The sequence below is a fragment of the Gadus chalcogrammus genome, chromosome 8, assembly GCF_026213295.1.
Source record: "Gadus chalcogrammus isolate NIFS_2021 chromosome 8, NIFS_Gcha_1.0, whole genome shotgun sequence".
Taxonomy (NCBI): Eukaryota; Metazoa; Chordata; class Actinopteri; order Gadiformes; family Gadidae; genus Gadus; species Gadus chalcogrammus.
This window is the reverse complement of record NC_079419.1, coordinates 4,127,840-4,151,631: the sequence shown is the minus strand read 5'-3', so window position 1 is coordinate 4,151,631 and position 23,792 is coordinate 4,127,840. Positions and strand designations below refer to the sequence as shown.

General features: G+C 43.7%; 3 protein-coding genes across 3 annotated transcripts; 2 read left to right on the top strand and 1 right to left on the bottom strand.

Moving 5' to 3' along the window:
* Positions 1-2,942: 2,942 nt before the first annotated feature.
* On the top strand, positions 2,943-4,238 carry LOC130387772 (uncharacterized). Its single transcript, XM_056597026.1, has 2 exons — positions 2,943-3,697; positions 3,809-4,238. Exons 1-2 carry the CDS (start codon positions 3,097-3,099, stop codon positions 3,829-3,831), a joined length of 624 nt encoding a protein of 207 aa, XP_056453001.1. The 5' UTR covers positions 2,943-3,096; the 3' UTR covers positions 3,832-4,238.
* A 1,236-nt stretch (positions 4,239-5,474) lies between these two features.
* On the bottom strand, positions 5,475-12,613 carry LOC130387767 (ranBP-type and C3HC4-type zinc finger-containing protein 1-like). The gene is made up of 9 exons (XM_056597020.1): positions 12,147-12,613; positions 11,162-11,336; positions 10,686-10,778; positions 10,451-10,592; positions 9,816-9,906; positions 8,652-8,940; positions 7,858-7,961; positions 7,221-7,331; positions 5,475-6,402 (listed from the first exon to the last, which is right to left on the bottom strand). The coding sequence occupies exons 1-9, from the start codon at positions 12,402-12,404 to the stop codon at positions 6,352-6,354; spliced, it is 1,314 nt and encodes a 437-aa protein (XP_056452995.1). The 5' UTR covers positions 12,405-12,613; the 3' UTR covers positions 5,475-6,351.
* Positions 12,614-13,418: 805 nt separating this feature from the next.
* LOC130387769 (uncharacterized) lies at positions 13,419-16,035 on the top strand. Its single transcript, XM_056597022.1, has 2 exons — positions 13,419-13,525; positions 14,853-16,035. The coding sequence occupies exon 2, from the start codon at positions 14,888-14,890 to the stop codon at positions 15,650-15,652; it is 765 nt and encodes a 254-aa protein (XP_056452997.1). The 5' UTR covers positions 13,419-13,525; positions 14,853-14,887; the 3' UTR covers positions 15,653-16,035.
* Positions 16,036-23,792: the final 7,757 nt, after the last annotated feature.

Sequence of the window (23,792 nt, the reverse complement as noted above, 5' to 3'; positions counted from 1 at the left end):
CAATCATCAATAAAGAGGATATACATGACATTAAAATGTATGTGTGTTTTCTTATTATTTCCCTTATGTTTTTTTTCATGACGACCAATAAAATACGACAGTGTTACCCCTTATGGTTTTTTCATGACGACTGATAAAAAACGACAGTGTTACCCTTTATATTTTATTTGACAAAGACAACAATGGTACCCCTTATGTTTTTTTTCATGACGACCAATAAAAAACAACAGCGTTACCCCTTATGTTTTTTTTCATGACGACCAATCAAAAACAACAGCGTTACCCCTTATGTTTTTCTTCATGACGACCAATAAAAAACAACAGTGTTACCCCTTGTGTTTTTTTTCATGACGACCAATCAAAAACAACAGTGTTACCCCTTATGGTTTTTTTCATGACGACCAAAGAAAAATGACAGTGTCACCCCTCATGTTTCATTTGATAAAAACGACAGTGTTACCCCTTATGTTTTTTTCATGACGACCGATAAGAAAAACGACAGTGTTACCCCTTATGTTTCATTTGATAAAAACGACAGTGTTACCCCTCATGTTTCATTTGATTAAAACAACAGTCTTACCCCTTGTGTTTTTTTTCAAGACGACCAAAGAAAAACAACAGTGTTACCCCCTATGTTTTATTTGATCAATATCGACAGGTTTACCCCTTATGTTTATTTCTTGACGACCAATAAAAAACAACAGTGTTACCCCTTACGTTTTTTTTCATGACGACCAATAAAAAACGACTTATATTTTATTTGACAAAGACAACAGTGTTTCCCCTTATGTTGTTTTTCATGAAGACCAATAAAAAACAACAGTGTTAGGCTACCACTTGTGGTTTCTTTCATGACGACCAACAGTGTTACCCCCTATGTTTTATTTGATGAATATCGACAGTGTTACCCCTTATGTTTATTTCATGACGGCCGATAAAAAACGACAGAGTTACCCCTCAAGTTTTTTCCATGTTGACCAATAAAAGATGACAGCGGTACCCCTGTCGACGTTTTTGCAGGGATCCGAACCTGAGCTGTTTAGAGTATTAACCAACGAACTTATCAATGCACCATCAAGACACAGTTTAAAATCAACACAATGGTTATACTTGACTTTATAATTCGCACGAAATAGAGATAAGAGTCTTCCAACAGAGGACATCAACCGGACTTGAACCCCGGTCTCCAGGGGGTTAGCACACATTTCTCTCCCCTTGCCACTGATATTCATAATTTAAATTTGTCTGTGGTTATATATGACAATAGACATCATGATAGCATTACTTTTCAAATTAAAGATATTGTGTTTTCCACAGAAATTGAGCCGCGGTCGCAGTTAGGCAGAGTACACTCCACTGCACCACTGAGGCGATGACAATACACAATGATCAATCATCAATAAGGAGGATATACATGACATTAAAATGTATGTGTGTTTTTCTATTATTTCCCTTGTGTTTCATTTGATTAAAAAGACAGTGTTACCCCGCATGTTTCAATTCAATTCAATTCAATTTTATTTGTATAGCCCTTAATCACCATTACAGTCTCAAAGGGCTTAACAGGCCAAATATTTGTGACACCCCCCTTTACCCATGCCCCCACACGGGCAAGAAAAAACTCCCTTGAATCAGCAAGGAAGAAATCTTGAGAAGAAACGCAGTGTAGGGGATCCCTTCTTCCAGGGATGGTCAGGAGTGCAATGGGTGCCACAAATGGCATACAGGTAAATACATGTACATCATATTAAAATGGTGATGGGGTTCTGGCCGGTTATCCATGAGGAGAGTCCAGGCATCCAGTCCAGCACCCGCAGCACGCACACTGTCATTTGATTAAAACGACAGTGTGAGTAACAGACCCCCTGTCTGTTACTGTGCCCCACCAACATGTTTGATCGCCAGCCGCCACTGAGAATGACCAATGGAAATATTTCTCTGCACAATTTGAATTGTGTTTAAATATGGTACAGTGGTCATTTGTTTAGCCAATTCATGTTAAACAATGAGGATTTTGATCGACCCGAGGGAGAGGGGGTCTTTGATCGAGCGTTTGTGGTTTTTTTGCACCATTTGAAGTCATTTGCCAAATAAGATTTGAAAAGATTTGGAAGTTTATTTACAACACTATTTACATGGTTTCGGAGTAGTACACTTTGAAATGTTATTACAGTTCAGCGAGAAAGGCGACGAAGAATAAGAAGGGGGCGTTCCAGTCTGCGTAAACGGGAACTCCCACCACACGAGAACGCCCATTTGTGTCTGCAGTGGGATGATATTGCATTTTCCTGCGATGTTCCTCCGTCTCCCCCTCCTACGGAACCCATTTCAGCACCGTGTCAGTAGACAGACAGTTACAATGGCCCTGTTTCCCGACAACGATGGATCCATGCTCGTACGATCATTCTCACGATGCGAACCATCATGAATTTCTTTGGAGCGTTTCCCGATACTCAATCCACTCACGTCGCTCGTAGGATTGTAATTGTCCACTGACACGGTTCTGAAATGGGCTATATAGGAGGGGGAGACGCAGAGATGTCGGAGGAATATGGGGTAAAAAAAGGGTTATGTGTTTCTTTTTTTATGAATGAAAAAAACCCGCTGGTCTCAGCATGATTCATTCATGTCTTCTGTTCTGTCATTGATCACTATGAGGACATTGCACCCGCGATGGTTGAATTAAAATCAGAGGGAGACGGCAAGTGCATGCTCGAAAACCATGCTCGACCTCCCAAACAAGAGCAATGGAATCAATTGATGTTATTATATGCCTTGTGATAGGGTTGCCTTTTGACGAGGCGTTTGATCGGTACATTTCGGCTGCGCATGTATTACATTGCCATATATATTGTTTTGCATTGATTGGTCACGTGAAATGACACGCCTATAAAGCACCCTCCGGAAAAAGGGTTGGCCTAGGGCTTCTGCAAAATGGCGGACAAGGCGCGAAAGAGGGCAGCATTGTTCAAAGCTGAAGAACTGAACGTTCTGCTTGAGGAGGTGGAGGCAAACAAAGGCCTCTTATGTGATCGCTTCAAAGGTGCCCACGTCAACAAGCAAAAAGTTAAGAAGTGGGGAGAAATAGCTAAGAGAATGACTGCGGTCGCTGGCATCACTAGGTCCGGTGTTGACGTCCGGAAAAAATGGCAAGACTTTGCCAGTCTTGCCAAAAAGAAAGCGTCGGAAATTCAAGATCAATCCAATTGGACTGGTGCCCCTGTCAACGTGCACAGGGTGCAGGCCCTCAACGACGATGAAAAGCGAGCCATGGCCATCATAGGCTACTCAGTCTCCCAAAGCCTAACCGGGGGAGTGGATATCCATGCGGGTATCAAGGAAGAGGCAGATCCTTCAGGTGAGCAATGGAAGGTGGAAGAGGAACCAAGGATCCCCCACCTGTCCACCCCGGCTATCCCCACCTCCATACCCGCCATGACGCCCCTGCTGACCACACCTACCCCTTCCACCGTCTCAACTGCCACCGCCTCCGTCATGGTGGAGTTGGAGAGGGAGAAGGTGGCTCTGCTCAAGGACGTGTGTGGTCTTCTCCGGGAAGCCTCCGAGCGAGACGCTAAATATCAGCAAGAGGTGATTGTGCTGAAGAGGGCCAAGTTGGACCTCATGGCACGTCGGCTTGCCCTCCAGGAGGAGCGGTTTGAAGCAAAACCTTCCATAATTACCCCGGAGCAACAAGGTGATGCATATTTTCAGTAGGGCCTCCATACAGATATTTGATGTGGAGGTTGGGAAAGTTGAATGAGCTGTGAACACGTTTTCATAAGGCATTTTTGTTCTCTTTTTTTAGATGGCGACGCCGACAGGTCATGACGGGTAGGACCGAATGGCTATCCATCCCCCTGGGATGCCATGGGAGGCGGAGAAGCCTATGATGGCCCATGGTTTGTCCTTCCTTATCGTTGAGGGACTGCACCGTGTTCACTCCCGCATCCGTCTAATTGGTTTGATGTCGAACTTCCAACGCTTTCTTTTTCGCTCCACATCGGACCTAGTGACCGCAGTCATTATCAGCTATTTCCCCCCCACACTTCTTAAAATGTTGCTTGTTGGTGTGGGCACCTTTTGTACCGTTTTTTTCTTTTGAGTTTTGAAATAAAAACAAAAACGTGGTTTTTCAAACGATGTGGAAACACTGGCAATGATGTTTGATTTTTGAAATTGAAATTAACTGTATAACATTACCGAGGGTCTGTTAATGTGTTACGTGTCAAATTAACATTATTTGTTGCCAGGTTTTATTAATTAGTGTCGGAATAGGCCTATATAGTGCAAGTGGCAATGCAGTAGGCTACGTCTGTGCGAGAGAGAGAGAGACGCCTTGTTGCAATCAATGCCAGAATCCAGGAAATCTTTGACCCCCTCGAGGTCTACAATGACGCGGCATTCATCCAGCGCTACAGGGTGCCCACCAGACAGCTGCTTAGGACGATCAGCGAAGACCTGAGACGCGCTTGCACCGCAAGCACGGCTCTTGGCCGCCCTCAGGTTCTACGCCACAGGGAGCTTTCGGCAGGTCGTCGGAGAGGGCCAGGGCCTGTCCAAGGCATCAGTGTGCAGGATTGCTCCAGGCAGTGACGTAAAGCCTCCTTCGACCGGTTCCGCAGCACGTCCGTTTCCACACCAGAGACGAGATGACTGCGACCAAAGATAACTTTTTGTCGGTTGTTTTTTATGCTGCTGTGAACTGCCAGGTGGTGTGCGAACATCAGGGCATCATCCTTGATGTTGTGGCGAAATGGCCTAAAGAAGCACACACACACACACGAGTCGACTCCTTCGTCTTCCGCGAGTCCTCCATCGGCCGGCTGGCTGCAGCCACCAGGGCAGAGTGGGGGCTCCTCGGAGACGGGGGCTATCCTCTTCGCCCTTACCTCTTCACACCAGTGGCTAACCCGGGAGACGACCATGACGAAGACTGCAACGAAGCCCTCCGTCTGGGCCGGTGAAATCGTAGATCGCACGATCGGGAGGTGGAAGTTGCGCTTCAGATGCCTCCGCACAAGTCCGGCGGAGGGCTCCAGTTTTCGCCACCCTGTCCATGCGCTGTGTGTGACAGCAATATTGCACACATAACATTGCAGCTAAGGCTGGGGTAGCGTTGGGTGAACCGGAGGACAATGAAGACGATGAGCCGTTTGAGGATCTTCCTCGTCATCTCACTACACATCCCCGTCAACGTGACCAATCCCCACCATATCCCAGCCTTTTGCCTGCTCTTTTTATTTTGTTTAATTTTAGGCTATGTTTTATGAGATCCCCCCCCACTTTCTCACACATTTTGAGTTCCCTGCCTGCTCCAACATTTTCTGGACTGTCCCGCTTTATTTTAAAGATCCACTTAGGCTAACGATGCTTTCGGGAAACGGGCCCCTGCTGATGGCAAGTCAATGCAACGTCAGTTTGAATTGATCAATGTCATTTTTTAGTGCGAAAGAAGAAACGGTATCTTTAAAATACAGGAACTACATCTTAAATGTCAGTGGCTAGGCCTACTTATCAACAGCTGTGTTCTACCGTTGATTAGTTTGCGTGGCGATCTAGTTACCAGCGTTAGAACATTCAGCCTTCCACAGAACACAACTCCAACTGAACATTATCCGATTATATTTATTCAGCGTACACCATTTTACAATATCATAAACCAATCAAACAACATGACTCATGGAGAGTGAAATAAACATCACCTACTTGGATGCATTGTCATGAGATCAATACAAGACAATGTTATAAAAAATAAAAGCACTTTGAAACCCTGTAAACGCTGCGTGTCGTCTTAGCAGCCATGTTTGTTTTTTAAAAACTATATGTTGCCATCGATGACACACCCACACACACACACACAAACGCGCACACACACACACACACCAACGGGACATGGTAAAATGCCCCATCTATTCACAGTCAGAATTTGAAAGTATGCCATTCTCTTGAAGCTTCAATTTGGATAAAATTAGGAGGAACGCAATGTCCTCTACCCTTCTTAAAATAAATATAGGACCCCCTTTGCTCCAGTGGTGTCATCTGCTGACCCCGCCTGTCGGCCTATATTATAGATTGCACTGTGACGTCCATCGAGGCAGCCTTGTCCTCTTTTTTTTTTTACTTTTGTCTGCGGTAACTCGTTCAGTCTGTGTTCATGGACCTCATGTCATGCTTAGAGAGCGGTTGGTGATCTGGTCTTTACAAGGCAGCCCGCCGACGCTCTCAACGTTACAATACGCTCTCGGTCAGAAATGCAAAACAAAATGAGTTTGCATGTATGCGCGCGTGAAAGTGTAAAAAGAGATGAGTGAGATATCGCAGCCTTGCACTGGGGGTCCTGGGGGACAGTCAGCTGCTGGCCGTTCCCGCCTCGGCTCGATCTTCTCGCCTTCCCTTCTCCTGAAAAAAAGAAAGGGCAGAGACTGAAGCTACTGCATGATGCGATAACTCAGAACATTAAAAGGCATAAAATTCTAATTTACAAGTGGCAGACATTTGTCAGCAGAAATGATACAAACAATATATCGCTGTCGGTACAGTAAGGATGTTCATCAAGTAACAATCGCTAGGTTAACCCATTCCCCGTATACAACAAAGATAGCTAGGATAAGATGCTACACGATGCAAAGTATCATTTTTAAGTGCCATGACCAATGACATCAATCACATCATTCAGAGCTCAGGCATCAAAATTGTTTTCTAAATTAAACAGAATAACCAAGTAAACTTTGAACGTCCTGGAGCGCATCGTCTTTTTCCTCCTCATAGATATCCCTGATGTCTTAAGGTTCTGCAACACGAAGCAGGCCATGCCCAGCTCGAGGCTTAGTCCATACGACTTAAGGCTTAATTATGGTTCCACGTGGACGCAGCACAAGGGGGGTTGCGGACCCCTTACGTCCTTGCGGACCCTCCTTGCATCCACCGCAAGGGCCTGATGTGTGCCTCCCAAGAACTGTATCCTTGCGTCGATGTGACGCAGCAGCAAGGGCTGTGATTGGTCCGCTAGCTGAAACCCGACGCAGAACCAAAACGGGTTCACGACTGCGTTGAAGCGACTGCATTGCGTCGAAGTGGAACCATAATTAAGCCTTCGTTGTTCAGTGATGGAGGGTTGACTGGTTCTACACACTGCTGCGGGGACTGTATCGCCACGGTTCTCTCGTCACTAGCGCGCTGCGTGCTGTGAGTGCGTTGGGGGGGGGGGGGGGCCACACCTGTTGGATGCGGCCGTGCTTGGGCGTGTCCGGGCGTGCGGTGGCGCAGATCTCACAGCCGGGCCGGGAGGCCTTGTTGATAAAAGTGCACGAGGGACACGCCCACTCCATCTGAGAAGACATGGACATTGACGTTATATTCACATTTAGGGCGTTTAGCAGACGCTTTTATCCAAAGCGCCTTACAGTAAGTACATTCATCAGAAGAAAGAGAAGACACAATATAACGCTTTGGGTACAGTAAGAATGTTCATAAAAGTACCAACCACTAACAATCACTAGGTTAACCCATTCCCAACCCAGTAACAAAAACAGCTAAGATAAGACACGCTTTATTTTTTTTTATATATATATATTTGGAATTTATTACTTTTTCTTTTTCATACTTTATTAATGATACAGTGAGTCCGTCTCAGTCGCTGTACCATGAATAAAGCATAACAATTAACAAATAATAAATTAAATATATTTTATCCCCCATTGGGGAGGACATGCAACGAGGGACCGGGAGCAGGAATCGAACCCGGGGTCGCTGCAGGGGAGGACCCTCGCTCTACCCAGTGGACCAGACAGGAGCTTCCAACACCTCATTCGTTATTAGGATGTTTATGGACACACAGAGCAGCACGGTGTGTACCTGGGTCTTGGTGGCTCTGCTGGGCTTGTCGGTCAGCTGGAGGGTCTCCAGGTTCAGGGCCTCCTTGATCTCCGTGGGACGCTCCCCGCCTCCGGGTGTCGCCCCTAAACCAGGAGGGCTCGTTATTCACTCAAACTCCCACAGGCAGCGAGCTTCTGTTCTATGAGGGCATGGCCTAGGCCTTTGGCGTTCATCGAATTTTGATCGCGATTTCGCTATTTTCCTTTGTTTTGTGAGTAAATTTATTTTATTCATTAGATGTTCATTAAAGAACAGCTCGATACATATTTGTACATTATTTTCAATCTGAGCATTTTCTATTTGAACATTTGAACATTTTAAGGCGAAATTTCTAAAAAATATATAAATATAAAAAAATAATCGTTTGAATAATCATGATTTCAATATTGACCAATATAATCGTCATCATCATTTTTTCCATAATCTAGCAGCCCTAGCATAGCCACCGGTAGTCAATAGTAATATATCATCTTTTAGAGAATCATAATAATAATGATAGTACAATTCTTTGGCTTGGTTCCTCAACAGCCACATAGCGGCAACAATACAAGATCAAGCACATTAAGTAAAATTAAAAATAAGTAAAAATAATTAGCAGCATCTATAGATCATAATAATAAATGATAATAAAAATGTAGTAAAGTCTAAACTAAAGTGTCTAAGTGGTACCAACCACGGCGGATTATTTAGAGCCAAAATGCTGTGCAAATTACAGAAAGGTATGTAGTGGTCGTGGTGTGCTCGTGGGGTCGGTGTGCACGCGCGCCCCTCACCCTGGCTGCTGTGCGTCAGCTTGCAGGGCAGCGTGCTGTAGCCCCTCCAGTCGTGCGGGGGGGCGGGGCCCGGCGGCAGGGGCGGGCCCAGCAGGGCGGCGCTCTCCTGATCCTGCTGCAGCGTCTGGCGCGGCGTGGCGCGCGCCTGGCGGGCCGACACCAGGTAGAGGTAGGCCGTGTCGCCGTCCTTCTGCACGCCGTACGAGGCCAGCGTGCGCGGCTCCGTGCACAGGCACTGGCCGATCACCCAGCGCTGCACCCGCGGGTGGAAGCCGTACTCCACAAACACCTGCAGGAGCAGCAGAAGAAGGACGGGTAACAGGTAACAGGCATGTGAGCAACGACACAAGGCGGGAATTATTCATAAGAGTATGAAAATAATTCACTTCAACACAATCATTCACACTAAAGACTGTATAATTAGTGCTATTGATCTAAGGAAATGATTGATGGCCTTGCGTATGTTTAATTTGGATGGAAGGTATTCCACTAATATGACAGTTAAAGTGTGATGGCACAGATGTCATGATCATTGATGTCACGGTAGCCTTATAAGTTGGTTATGCACTATTCGCCAAAGTGTAGGTATGTTTTTTCTTGCCCTCTTGGTTTTTTTCCTACCCTCTCGGGGGATAGGGTCGGGGGATGTTATAAATGTATGACCTGTTAAGCCCTTTGAGACTTTACCGGTGATTGATGGCTATACACATACAATTGTATTGAATTAATATTAAACTCAATAGTAAACTAAAGACAGGTAGTGAATTGAATTGATTGGACTGATGCGAGTCCACTGATGCATTTGCATTCTTATGTCTTGCTCAATAAGGGCTGGAGTGGGCAGAATTTAAGTTTAAAGGTGACATATCATACCATCTGCCTCGTCCGACCTCACAAGTGGGCGTGTCCACCTACGTGTGCGCTGGGTAGATCAGTCTACCAGTGGACTATAGCAAACGTTGCTCATCTATCTGTCGTGCATCTAGGTGGACACGCCCACTTGTGATGTCAGAAGAGGCAGATTTTCCAAACGGCTTGTAACGGCACCCTCACACCTGGTGGTGTAATATGTCACCTTGAAAGTGCAAATAATATCAAAGGAAGAAGAAATACAGCACAGAACTTTGATGGAAAAACGTTGTGACACGACTTGGGCCTTCTAACCTGCTGTTTGAGTGCCGCTACTGTCATGTGGGGGAGCACTTTGACAGTGACACAGCAGGACGATGTCATGTCCTCCACGGCGACGGACAGACTGCGGGACAGAAAGTAGTGCATTCAGTTAACCCCGTTCCCCATTAGGTCTGTCCATTCTGCACCCTAACCATCCCTCGAAGGAGGGGTCCTCCTAACGTTTACATGTAGGGCATTTAGAAGACGCTTTTATCCAAAGCGACTTACAATAAGTTAATTCGTCAGAAGAAAGAGAAACAACAATATAACGCTGTCGGTGAGGCAAGGATGTTCATAGAACCAAGTGCAAAGCACTCATAATTGTGAGGTTAACCGATTCCCAGAATGCAACAAATTCCCAGAATGCTAGGATAAGACACTACACGATGCTAAGCACTATTTTTAAGTGCCGGGGCCACTCTTCTGTGTTCCATCTCCAGATTTATTTTGGTTAAAATGCTTCAAGGTTAGAGAGATCTTATCTTAACCAAAAATTAGGGGGGTTTCATATCAGGCTGTGACTGAGGGCTAAGCAATTACACCGGACTTGATCATTCAATACATGTTTTCAGCGTTCTACGAGTAGAGAAAACGAACATGCACTGCGTATTTTGTGGACCCCCGACCTGATCTCTCCGTTGGCGTAGCTCTTCTCCGAGAGCTGGATGGACAGGGAGGCCTTCTGGCGGGCCAGGGATGAGGCGTGCTGCGAGGCCGACTGCGGGTCTCCCGCTTCGATGGCCCTGGTGAGCTCCAGACAAAGCTCCTCTGAGGAACAGAATAACAAGCAACGCAGCACGTCAGCGTCACGATAAAAAGGAAAAAGGCTGGAACCAAATGAAGCGGTGGTGTTCTTCTTACCAGTGAGCGGCAACGAAGCAGAGCTCCACTGCTCGATGGCCGCAGCCGTGTGGAGCCGGCGGTCGTCTAGTTCGTGTGCGGTGATGTTGGCGACTAACCGAAAAGGAAAAGAGGGAAGTGCGTCAGCTAAACTAACAAAGGAGGTTCATCTATGGGGATGAACGTGGTACTTAATCCTTTGAAATGTATTGTTTAGAGTCAAATGTCTGAGTAAAACGCTCGTCTGGGAGAACTACTGTGAACTATACGATCTGTTTCCTAAAGATAGACAAAGGATGAGAACATGCCTAGTTGCTTATATCACTGCATCTTTACCTCACCATTGACCGGTGACAAGACAATGGTCGAGGGACAAATAGCGAATGGCTACCCGTTTCAAAAGTCTATCTGACCAACTGCATTGCAATTTATACAGACATTGTCGCCACAGGGGACACTTGATGCATGAGATTACGATGACGATGTTGATTTCAGACCTCTGTGCGCCTCTCTCAGGGATGACATCACCACCGTGGCCCACTCCTCTGCCTCGCGGTCGCAGCGGAAGTTGAAACGGATGCAGTCGTGGGGCGGCGTTGCGAGGCGCATCTCGTGACTGCGGGGCGCCTTCACCTCGTACTGCACGGAGCGCAGGTCGAACTCTGTGATGAACTGAGACAAGACGCACAATAACGACTGAACTGAGGCAAGAGACAATAATAACAACTGAACTGAGACAAGAGACACAATAACAACTGAACTGAGACAAGAGACACAATAACAACTGAACTGAGACAAGAGACACAATAACAACTGAACTGAGACAAGAGACACAATAACAACTGAACTGAGACAAGAGACACAATAACAACTGAACTGAGACGAGACAATAATAACAACTGAACTGAGACGAGACAATAATAACAACTGAACTGAGACAAGAGACACAATAACAACTGAACTGAGACAAGAGACAATAATAACAGCTGAACTGAGACAATACGCACAATAACGACTGAACTGAGGCAAGAGAAAATAATAACAACTGAACAGAGACAAGAGACAATTATTTGAGAAAGAGTACCCAAATAATTCACTTCAACACAATCATTAACACTAAAAGACGAAGAATAATTAGTGCTATTGATTTTTGCGATGAGGATATGATTGATTGCCTTGTGAATGTCTTTTTGGGGATGGAAGGTGTTCCATTAATATGACAATTATAGTGTAATGGAACAGATGTCATGATTATTAATGTCACAGTAGCCTTATAAGTTTGTTATGCATTGTTCACCCAAGTAGTAGTACAAATGTCATAGTTAAAGTATGTTTTTTATTGCCCTCTTGGGATTTTCCTTGCCCTCTGCGGGGCTATGGTCAGAGGGGTGTCATATGGCCTGTTGAGCCCTTTGAGACCGTAGCTGTGATTAAGGGCAATACAAATGAAATCGAATTTAATTTAATGAATAGTAAACTCACCACACTGCGGTTGCCGCTTGTGTCTCGCAGCGCCAGCCGAAACTCCCCTGCCCGACTGGGATCCATGCTGAGCTGCAGGCGGAGCGCTTCGTTCCCTGCTCCGGGCAGGCAGAGGGGTCGTATCCCCGAATGACACACAGACACCCGGACGGACATCAACACGGTGTTGCAGGACGCCAGTGAGGGCCCCCCGCCGTGCAGAGCCTGGGAGGAGGCGGGCACGGGAGACGCAGCCCAGCCGCCCGAGCTCAGGGCCATCTCGGTGAGGTCAGGTTGTGTATTGTTACAGGGACGATGTACAAAGATACACCAGGTACACCGATGCGTGTGGCTCTTTATAAGATGGACCTTTGTGCGGAGGGATTGCGGTCCATTGCGGACGGGTTGTGGTTGTCTCCTGTTGAGACAAGAACCATCGCGACCTGGTGAACACGGAGCGGAATAAATCAAAACAGGAAGCACTCCTCGTCCGTCCTTTATTTATCTCCGATGTGGCACACTCGTTACCAAAACGCAAGTGCATGTACGATATTTTTCTGGACGATTTTTTATATGCCTATAATAATGCTAAATATTATATTGTAATATAGTGATGTTTTCAAAAAATATTTTATTTTATTTTGAAAAAAATATATATACGCCGTTTATTCCAAGTGTATTCTGGCTGCGCGTACAGGACCTGCATCAACTTCGTTTCGATCTATATTTATTTTAAATTAGAGCTGTAAGCAAACCTATGAACCAACAAATCCACATGTTTCGATTGTATTTTTACACGCCACTGCGCATGCTCCCAGACTTGGAGGCGTGCAGTTAGAATCCTGATAATAGTAATCCAATAATAGATGTCAATGATTTGCCAATTGTCCAATTGTCTTCCCACGGTTTTTTTCTACCATTCCACTGATTATACACATTATATATATACACTTTGTATGTATATATATATATCTCTATATATATCTATATATATAGATATATATATATATAGTTATAGAAACATATGTTTTGATCTTATTGGAGAATTGCTTGACTTAAAGAAATGGATGTTGTTCGTTAATCATGACATCACGTCCATCACGAGGCCCAAATACTTCTGTATTTATTTATTGGAAGCATTTGTGATACAATAAAGAATAATAAAAAATAAACTATATATAGAATATTTTGTATGCATACATGTATCCTTTTTACATATTTGGTCTCCCTCTCACTCTCTCCTCTTTCTATATCTTTAAATACATAATCACGCAAAACGGCGCTGTTGGCAGTAATATTGGCATCACAGTGGATAGAGGAAAAGGAGATACTCACCACGGTTATCGCTTCTGACAGTTGTTCAGCTCTATCCAGCATTCGACCAGGAAGGTCGTCATTTAGTATGGCTCTAATTAATTAAGTATTTCTTATAATCTACAGACTGCAAATGAAGGGCATATTCACAAGTTTTATCTGGGTTCCTGCTCATGTTGCTGTGAAGGGAAAAAATGAGCAAGTGGATATTCTGGCCAAACAAGCACTCAAGATATCACATGTAGACCTACAGGTTCCTCTGAGAAAAGCTAAAGTAAAATCCTTCAGCAGGACATATGCACAAAATACATGGCAGGAGCATTGGGGCATGAGTGAAACAGGTAGGACCTAGACATTTGTACAATATACAAAGAGACAGAATCGGTCTCAGAATCGGTCATACAGGTCTGAATTATTCATTGCATAAAATAGGCAAGCAGGCAAGCCAGAAATTGTTGAGCATGTATTAGTTAATTGTAATGAGTACCAGGCCCAGAGAGACCTCCTTTTTCAGACACTAAGCAAGGCAGAACACACCAACTTTTCCGAATCAGGCCTTTTCGGGAAAACGGCAGGCAATGCCTATCACAGCATTATTAGGTTCCTAAGGGAAATAGATGTAGCAGAAAGAATCTAGTTTTTATTTTTTTATTTTATTATTTTTATTTGCTGCAATATCTCTCGTTCACACTCCAGTCCAGTTGGTGGCGGTTATGCCCTTACAAGGATTTTTTATCAGCAAGCATTATATGATTTGGTTGGATCTTAAGTGAGGGTTTTCAGGCAATGAGTGTTGTTTGGTTTCCTTGGTGTTTAATTGGTGTCATGCCCTTTTACCCAAATCGTGACATTTAAATCTTTCAGAAGGCAAAGCAGATATTTGTGTGTGTGTTTACTGAATAATTGGAACCAGTGTTGACACTTGGTCCTTTTCTTCTATATTGTATACATATACGTATCTATGCATATATATTTGCATATATTTACATTTGGTAGGATCAATTTCAACCAGTTTTGATAATGTATCAATCTATATTTATCCATCCTACGATGTGTATCCACCATTCCACTCTTAAGGGGCATTCTAATATCTGTATCTCTTTTTGAATCCATCAGAATGCAGAGATATTTGTGTATTTAATATTTTTTGATAGAATAAATTGGAAGCAGTTGTGATGGAATAAATATGTGTGTATATTTTTTGATATTCAGTAAATAGTTTTGAAGTATTTGCTTTCAGTTTGTCTCTCATTAATCTATATATTTTTCCCATTCTTCATTAAAGTTTACAGCAGATGTTATCCTCCCCACCTGGTCATCTCTCTCTCTCTCTCTCTCTCTCTCTCTCTCTCTCTCTCTCTCTCTCTCTCTCTCTCTCTCTCTCTCTCTCTCTCTCTCTCTCTTAACTGACAGTCTTTACCAGAGGAGGTCAGATGTGTTGAGGAGTCATGGAGAACACATGCAGCCAGTACCTGTTCCTCTTCCTACTCTCTCTCTCCACCAGCCCACCACCGCCTGTTGAGGCCTCCATAGACCGCCTCAGATGGGTCCATCGTCACTCGATCCTAAAGCAGTGGTGGCCCGCCAATCGCTACTGCAAGTCTCACTATGGTGGTAACAGCACGCTAGCCAACGCAAGGAATGATCTTGATCTACCATATTTCTCAGAGATTTGTGGCGGTTCGGATGTGAGATGCTGGGTCGGACTCCGTTATTGGGGGATAAATGGTGTGTGGAGGTGGGAAAACGGCCAGCGAAACTCCCTGCCTTTCCAGCTCTTGTATCATTGGTATGACAATGGATGTGGTGGCATCCATCAGGGCAGGCTGATCGACAGACATTGTAGTAATACATTTTGGTTTCTTTGTGAGCATAACCTGGTATTGGAGGAGGAGAAGACGTGGGAGGAGGCTCTCGACCACTGCAGGGCTCTTGAACCGGACGCATCGGATCTCCTCAGCTTCCACGACGAGGAGGAATTGTCCCACGTCCAGGAGGAGATGACCCGGGCCCAGACGGAGGAGGTGTGGGTCGGTCTGCGCTGGCTGGCGGGCCGCTGGCTGTGGATGGACCGGAACGCCGGTGGCGTTATTACCTTGCCCGAGTGTCCCGCCAACGGGAACCACTGTGGGACTCTGTCTGGGGGAGGCATGCAGGCCAGGAACTGTTTGGAGAAGAGGAGGTTCTTCTGTCGGAAATTACCCCCAGTTTGATCCTGGCAACCTCAACTGAATACTTAGTTACGATAGTGATTCAACGACGTTGCTGAAAATGTTGAAAGGTTCTTGCTTAGATTGAAGGACCATCTTAAACATCCTCAAGGCTAAGCTAGTAGGTCCTCAATACAAATGTAGTCATTGTGTGTCAATGAACATGCTGTTGTTAAGGTTAGTATATTATAGTCAAAGTAAGATTCAGATGCATGTATAGGATCTGTAGTGAACATGATAAGATTATAGTCAAAGTAAAAATACTAATCCACACGTGTGCATAGGATCTGTTGTAAAGATGATTTGATCGTAGTAAAACTAAAATATAAATTCACATGTATGTATAGGATATGTTATAAAGATGATAAGATTATATTCTCAATGTAAACAAGTAAATCAAGTAAAATGTGTGTATGCGATCTATTGTAAAGATATTAAGTAAAAGTGGTGTTATGTAGAACTGGTGTAAGTGGCACTTCCATTTTTCCTGCGATATTGAATATGAAATGCACACTATAATATCTGGATGGTCTCATGAGGCATCAAACATACATCCATGGGGCCAACTAGGAATATAGGATTTTCCCCCGACCGCCAAAGGGTTTTAAAGTAAGATTGAAGTGCTACTTGAGTGTCATTTGTTATAAATGGCATAGCCATCTGTCAGCATTTTATGCCTTGAAAGAATATCAGTTTTGACGATTACAATCAGGGCATTTAGCAGACGCTTTTATCCAAAGCGACCTACATCGTTTAATACACACATAGACGCACCGACGGCAGAGTCAACCATGAAAGGCGACAGCCAGCTCGTCAGGAGCAATTAGGGTTAAGTGTCTCGCTCAGGGACACATCAACACTCAGCTAGGAAGAACTGGGGATCGAACTAGCAACCTTTCTGTTACAGGACAACTGCCCTACCTCCTGAGCTGAGCCGAGTGTGTGAGCCCACTTAGGTTTTTACGGCCACGAGTCTCATGTCAGATCATTAGGGCCGCATATTTCATCGAATTTATTTAGAAAACGTGCCGCATAATCAAAGATTTTTTGCATAATTTTTCTGGAGGGACTGAATAATAATGTTAGTTAGGGGTACCGTACAATCCTCAACATAAGAATGTATCGTTGATAAATGCTCTACAATGTACGTTGATTGATTGTGACAGTGCTTTTGCTCTCAGGATTTACACTGACTCAACTTTTCTTCATTACGTGTAAATGGAATTGTTAACGCAGGCTTTCCTGAGTCTCCTCTATGGATAAACGTTATTATTTGTGTACGCTGCAGTCTGTTGATTCTGATTTAGCTATTTTTGATGGATTCATAAAGAAATCCGAAATTGAACGTGCAAAAAAAGGTCAACGTGCAAAAAAACGTGCAAAAAAAAAGGCCTAAAAGCAGGTCCTCTGGGTTGCGACCGCAGCCGCCGCAACCTTGCCAAGCTTTGCAGAGAGCCTCAGGTCAGGTGTTAATTAAATAATACGTGTTAGTAGGCCTACTGCGATCCTAGCAGGTGACGGCGTTGAACTGGGCTTCATTATATTCAGAGTTGTTTCTAATATCTTGCTCCCTCGTATGTAAATGGGGAGTCACAACGACTTCAAACAGCTCAATATAATTAACTCCAATACAACACCATGTTTAAGTATGACCTCAATAACAAAAATTGATTTCTGACAATGTCTTCAAAGCCGGAACATTATAAACTTGTAGAGTTTATCGCATAACTGATATATATATATATATATACAAATGTATAGATATGCCTATTTGCATGCATAAAATGTAAATATATATATTTATTCTACTTCATTTAAGAATGCTCGATTCTGATTGGCTGGGAGGGGTGCATTAATCCGGCATATTGCCCGCTGACTTGTCGGTTCTACTTGCTGCTGACTGAGCACAGTAGATCAATACGCCGCTTGCATCGTTTTCTATCACATACATTTCCAACATGAGGTCCATAGTAAAAATAAACCAAGGAGTGCATGTTTGATCGATCGTCATTAAAGCTGACTTGATACGAATGTAGCAGCTACGTTATTAAACTAGTGATCAGATCCAGCCTTGTGTGGTTGCGGCTTACTGCTCGGCTTACTGCCCGAGACTTTGTCTCGGGCGGTAACCTTCCGCGAGCCGGGCATATCAAACTGTTTATTGCCCGGCCTCTCGGTGATTATTCCTTACATATATATATATGTAAGGAATAATCACAGAGAGGCCACCACACAAGGCTGGATCTGATCACTAGTTTAATAACGTAGCTGCTACATTCGTATCAAGTCAGCTTTAATGACGATCGATCAAACATGCACAATATATATATATATATATATATATATATATATATATTGATGTATTTAGAAGAAAGGCCAAACTGTCAATACTGGTTCCAATTATTCCTATCAACAGTAAACACTTTGTTGATATATTGATAGCAAATATCTGCTGTGCCTTCTGAGAGATTTAAATATCATGATTTGGATACAAAGGGCATGACACCAATTAAACACCAAGGAAACCAAACGACACTTTAAAGAAATTGACTGATTTAAATAATGAAAAAACAAAGAACCTCTCAAATAAGATCCAACCAAATCTATTTGTCGCTGACCATTAGTCCTGAATCAAAATACACAAATACTTACTGGAACCCAAATTACCAATCCACACTTTCAACACAACATGCCATCCCTACAATAGGTTTCTTCTTAACATTGGGTTTCCAACCCTGGTGTTTTATAATATTTACGTATAACTGCTTTCTTGGGTTGTTTTTTTATCGTGTTGCTAGAGTTTATGCAGTTACAGCCTGCACAACAAAAAGATATTTTTAACTATATAGTGATGATATTTTTCATTTTTTTCTGTTTAACTACTGGATACGTTTGTATCCTACTGTGGTGGGGCAAAGCATCTTTAAGAACTTTGAAAATTCGTTTTTTATGAAAATGTAAGGAAAGCGCTTTCAAATGATCTCTCTCTCTCTCTCTCTCTCTCTCTCTCTCTCTCTCTCTCTCTCTCTCTGTGTGTGTGTCTCTCTCGCGCGGTCTCTGTCTCTGTGTGTGTGTGTGTGTGTGTGTGTGTGTGTGTGTGTGTGTGTGTGTGTGTGTGTGTGTGTGTGTGTGTGTGTGTGTGTGTGTGTGTGTGTGTGTGTGTGTGTGTGTGTGTCTCTCTCTCTCTCTCTCTCTCTCTCTCTCTCTCTCTCTCTCTCTCTCTCTCTCTCTCTCTCTCTCTCTCTAATATAACCATAATTGTTATAACTGATTTTTGTTTGTTCTCTTCATCTTTGTTGATAAGCGGTCATTGATCCCATATTGATCCAAATGCTGCAAATGCAGGTTCTTTCATCAGTGGGCCAACGGCTTAATCTTCCAGGTGTTACCTCATTCAGCGATAGATAGGGACATTCATTTGGTTATCCTGAATCGACTTGGTAAATTAATGTTATGGATTAATGAAACACAAATTTAAAAGGTAGCAAGTAAACATGGATGCTAGGAAACAAGCACAGCTAACATTATAAATTATAAATAATGCTTGCAATCCTACGTATATTAGCTAGCAAATAAATAGCAAGAATTCCAGCTTCTACTAATGATAACTTTCAGGTCAAATTAATAATACTGTAGCGACCATGGGCGTGGTCGGTTGTTCCGCATGGGGACCTTTGGCGCCCTCTTTGGTCTTTTGTGGTACTTTCAATATGCGGGACATATTCAACTCCACTTCGGTGATGGTGGGGCTTGACAACGTGTTTAACACAGTCACCATCACTCCGCCAAATGAGTTGATGCTCATTTGGCGGAGTGTGTTAATAAAGGCCACTCTCGCAGCAAGCGGAGTAAGGCTATTATCCTGGGCTCCAGTCTCGTCCTTTCCATTACTTTCCAGCCAACTTGCTAGTTTACAAGTAGTGTTGCTATGTTCATTTTGATTTCTTCAAAATCAAAACAAGCAAATACTTGCAGGAAAACAATGGTAGGTAACATTAACTAACAAGAAGAGCTAGCCTTACAATGAAGGAGGTTGTTTTATGCTTACAATCTTACTCAGTTTGACTAGTAAGCAGTGAAAAATACAAGCCTGTCCTTATGAAAAAGAAAAACCTTTCAGATTCAGCCTTATTATGTTCTATTGCATGTATTACTAGCCAGCTTAAAATGTGTCTATGTTTTGTTGTAAAACAAAACAGCCTTTAATGTTGCAAGAAAATATATCATCCAATGATATACTATCTCATACCTTTATCCTTTGTTATCCCATCTCCAGTTGACTCCCCTTCTGCCCTTTTAGGAGCCATTTGTGTAACAAAAAAATAGGTCATTTGTAAAGGTTGTCCAGAACTATTACTGTACTAATTGGGAAAATGAATGGGAAAATAAAGGGGCGTGGCTATGGGACTGTGAGGTACGGAGGGAAACAGAAAGTCTTCCAAACAATCTTGCATTTCACACACACAAGGTTTTTTATATTGGATAAAGCCCAGTTACTTCGATTTGCATTTTGGCTCGACGGGTGCAGGTCTAGAAAGGTTTGAGCTCAAAATAGGGGCTAAAATGTCCATATTGGTAGTTTCCGACTACCTATACAAACAACCCATTCTGTGTTTAGCGAGGGCAATAGGGGGAGAATTAAGCGAGCAAACTGGCAACACCACCAGGGGAATTACACCTTGGGAAATACAGTATAATATGAGATATTAATTGTTCGTTGAATATAATTAACGGTGCTGATAAGGCAAGCAGAATTGTTTAACTGAGCGGACAGAGAGCAAAATTCAAAATGAACCAAATCTTTATATAAACTGCAAACAATCAAAATGTGCTTAAACTGGAACTGCTGAGGGTAAAAAGGGAATTAGAAAAATATGCAAATTGAATAAACAAGATAATCAAGAAAGGGGAAAATTTACTTAATTACAGTCAGCTAAAATCTTGTAATGACCTCGCCGGGGATATAAGAAGGTCCAGTCATGAGTACTGTACAAATATTTATTAGTACAAATCTGGTTACTGTAAGGCCGTAACCAACGGCAAAATACACAACAACAACAACAAATTCACCGAAACACATACACACAAACACCCCTCAGAACACCTTCCACCCGCATGCCCCTCCCCCAGCTGACCTGCCGATTCACTCCCCACACTGATTAACAGGTAGAACATTCCAATACAAGCACATGGAACAACTGGCATAACAGACAAAGAAATACATTGCAAACACATAGACTCTTAAAGGAGCATTTCACCGGTGGAGGCATGAATATGTATTGAAATTGGGTCCTATATGAATAATAAAATAAAATTTGAATTTGGTGCCGTCTTGATCTAAAAAAGGCCAGAAAGGGACTTTTTGGCGCTTGTGGATTGAAGTCAACAACTCCCACCATGCACCACGATGCACAGCTTCGCTGGCCACTCCTGCTGATCTGGATCAGCGGGTCCCACCCCCTAGTGCTTGTAGTCTTACGAGAATCCTCCCCTCCTACACTTCCTATTTACTGCTACGCAAAAATCGTCATATTGCGTCATCTTAAACAGGAAGTGTTTGAGATCGATACGGATCTCTCCAGTCTCTCCAGAAAATAAAGGAATGATGCACGACCATTCAAAATATGAGTGGGTTTCTAACGATACAAAGCTTAACGGAAATGGGTGAAGTTTCCCTTTAAAGAGTCCCAGGGTCGCTACAATTTGTAGTAGAGGAGTTGCAGAGGAGTGCCTAGGAGTGCTACCGCTCAGCGCTAGTGCCTCACGGCAAGCGTCACTGCAAACTAGAACTGGTGAAAAATAAGTTGTATCCCAGTGCTTTAACTCCCATGCAAGTGGAGGGGCCTCAACATGGATGCCTATCTCCTTCCAGTTTGGCACCCAGCTTTTATGTTGGTAAAATAAAACCCCTTTACTCTGTGGTTACCAATCACTCTGACAACTCATGCGCACACGGCCAAACCCAACAGCTGTTACCATGACAATAAACAGTGCTGTCCTTAACTTCATAATAAAGGTCCCCTTACTTATTAGACTGCATATGTGGACACACATATGCAGTCCCCCCCCCCCCGAAGAAACACAATAAACGAAATATTATGAAAAGGCACTGAACAATATACGTCTAAGCCAAGGCATAAGGCCAACATATTTCACTCTGTGACAAACTCCTTCGGGTAGGAAGGGGGGCCTCTAGCACGAACGGCACGGCCCTCCTCGGCCGCTGGGTCTGGCACCTCAAGAGTGGCTTGGGAGGCACCCAAAGCTAGAACTGTGGCGTGGCCCAATGCTGGATCTGAGTTAGGGTCGCGAGGAAGCTCAGAAGGCTGTAGGGCAGGGGCTGGTTGTGGCTGCTGATGTGCAGGGAACGGTGGAGCCTGAGAGGTGTAGGGAACCGCCCCTGTCTCGCTCTGATCCGGCACTGGGGCTAACATTTCCCCCCTTGGGTCTTGTACTTTCCTTAGGCTCTTTGCATGCCAGCGTGATCCATCAGCCTAAACGTGGCCGAGCCCAGCTGGCGGTGAACTTGCAAAGGATGGGCCCAGTATGAAGCCATTTTGTCGCCCCGGTGGGGTCTACGTGCTCTGGCCCAGTCGCCTTCTCTGATAACCTTGGCCTTGACCCTGTGTTTCCTGTCAAAGTACTGCTGCATCTGATGCTGGTGTCTGTTCACTGAGGCTCTGACGCGGTCCTGAATGCCATCCTCCTTCATTGCGTTGTGTCTCATGTCTTGAGTCTATCCAGTGGCAGCTCCATTTCTCGACCCAGCATGAGAAGTGCTGGGGAGGCTCCAGTTGTGGTGTGTTGGCTCGCCCTGGAGTGCATTCAAGTTTGGTTAAGTGAGGTTTGGAATGTGCATCCCTGAGCCAGGTGAGCACGGATACCATTCTTTAGACTCTGGTTAAGCCTCTCCACACCGCCATTAGCCTGTGGATTGTAGTATGCTGTACGGTTGTGGTTTAAACCCCTTTAGCTGAGAAACTGGGAAAACTCAGCAGAGATAAACTGATGCCCAATTGTGCGAACAGGGCCTCCATGATGCCTGTGATGATCTCTCGTTCACACTCCAGTCCAGTTGGTGGCGGTTATGCCCTTACAAGGATTTTTTATCAGCAAGCATTATATGATTTGGTTGGATCTTAATTGAGACAATAGGGTTTTCAGAGTTTTCAGACAATGCTATTTGAGTGTTGTTTGGTTTCCTTGGTGTTTAATTGGTGTCATGCCCTTTTACCCAAATCGTGACATTTAAATCTTTCAGAAGGCAAAGCAGATATTTGTGTGTGTGTTTACTGAATAATTGGAACCAGTGTTGACACTTGGTCCTTTTCTTCTATATGTATATATTGTATACATATACGTATCTATGCATGTATGTATATATATATGTATGTAAATATGTATATATATTTGTATATATTTACATTTGGTAGGATCAATTTCAACCAGTTTTGATAATGTATCAATCAATATTTATCCATCCTATGATGTGTATCCACCATTCCACTCTTAAGGGGCATTCTAATATCTGTATCTCTTTTTGAATCCATCTCAATGCAGAGATATTTGTGTATTTAATATTTTTTGATAGAATACATTGGAAGCAGTGGTGATAAAATGGAATAAATGTGTGTGTATATTTTTTGATATTCAGTAAATAGTTTTGAAGTATTCGCTTTCAGTTTGTCTCTCATTAATCTATATATTTTTCCCATTCTTCATTAAAGTTTACAGCAGATGTTATCCTCCCCACCTGATCACTCTCTCTCTCGCTCTCTCTCTCTCTCTCTCTCGCTCTCGCTCTCGCTCTCTCTCTCTCTCTCTCTCTCTCTCTCTCTCTCTCTCTCTCTCTCTCTCTCTCTCTCTCTCTCTCTCTCTCTCTCTCTCTCTCATATATATATATCTGACAGTCTTTACCAGAGGAGGTCAGACGTGTTGAGGAGCGATGGAGAACACGTGCAGCCAGTACCTGTTCCTCTTTCTTCTCTCTCTCTCCACCAGCCCACCACCGCCTGTTGACGCCTCCATAGAACGCCTCAGATCAGTCTGGAAGCTTCAGTATTCAGTAACTTGGGATCAAGCCAAGGACTGGTGTAGGTCCAAATTGGGTGGAAACTACGATTTAGCCATCCAGAGAAATGCA

Coding starts and splice junctions, on each gene's coding strand:
- LOC130387772 (XM_056597026.1), top strand. CDS start 3,097: ATGACTGCGGTCGCTGGCATCACTAGGTCCGGTGTTGACGTCCGGAAA. Junction 3,698..3,808: donor AATTACCCCGGAGCAACAAG/GTGATGCATATT, acceptor CTCTTTTTTTAG/ATGGCGACGCCGACAGGTCA.
- LOC130387767 (XM_056597020.1), bottom strand. CDS start 12,404: ATGGCCCTGAGCTCGGGCGGCTGGGCTGCGTCTCCCGTGCCCGCCTCC. Junction 8,941..9,815: donor TAGCGGCACTCAAACAGCAG/GTTAGAAGGCCC, acceptor CTGCTCCTGCAG/GTGTTTGTGGAGTACGGCTT. Junction 6,403..7,220: donor AGCACGGCCGCATCCAACAG/GTGTGGCCCCCC, acceptor TCTTTTTTTCAG/GAGAAGGGAAGGCGAGAAGA.
- LOC130387769 (XM_056597022.1), top strand. CDS start 14,888: ATGGAGAACACATGCAGCCAGTACCTGTTCCTCTTCCTACTCTCTCTC.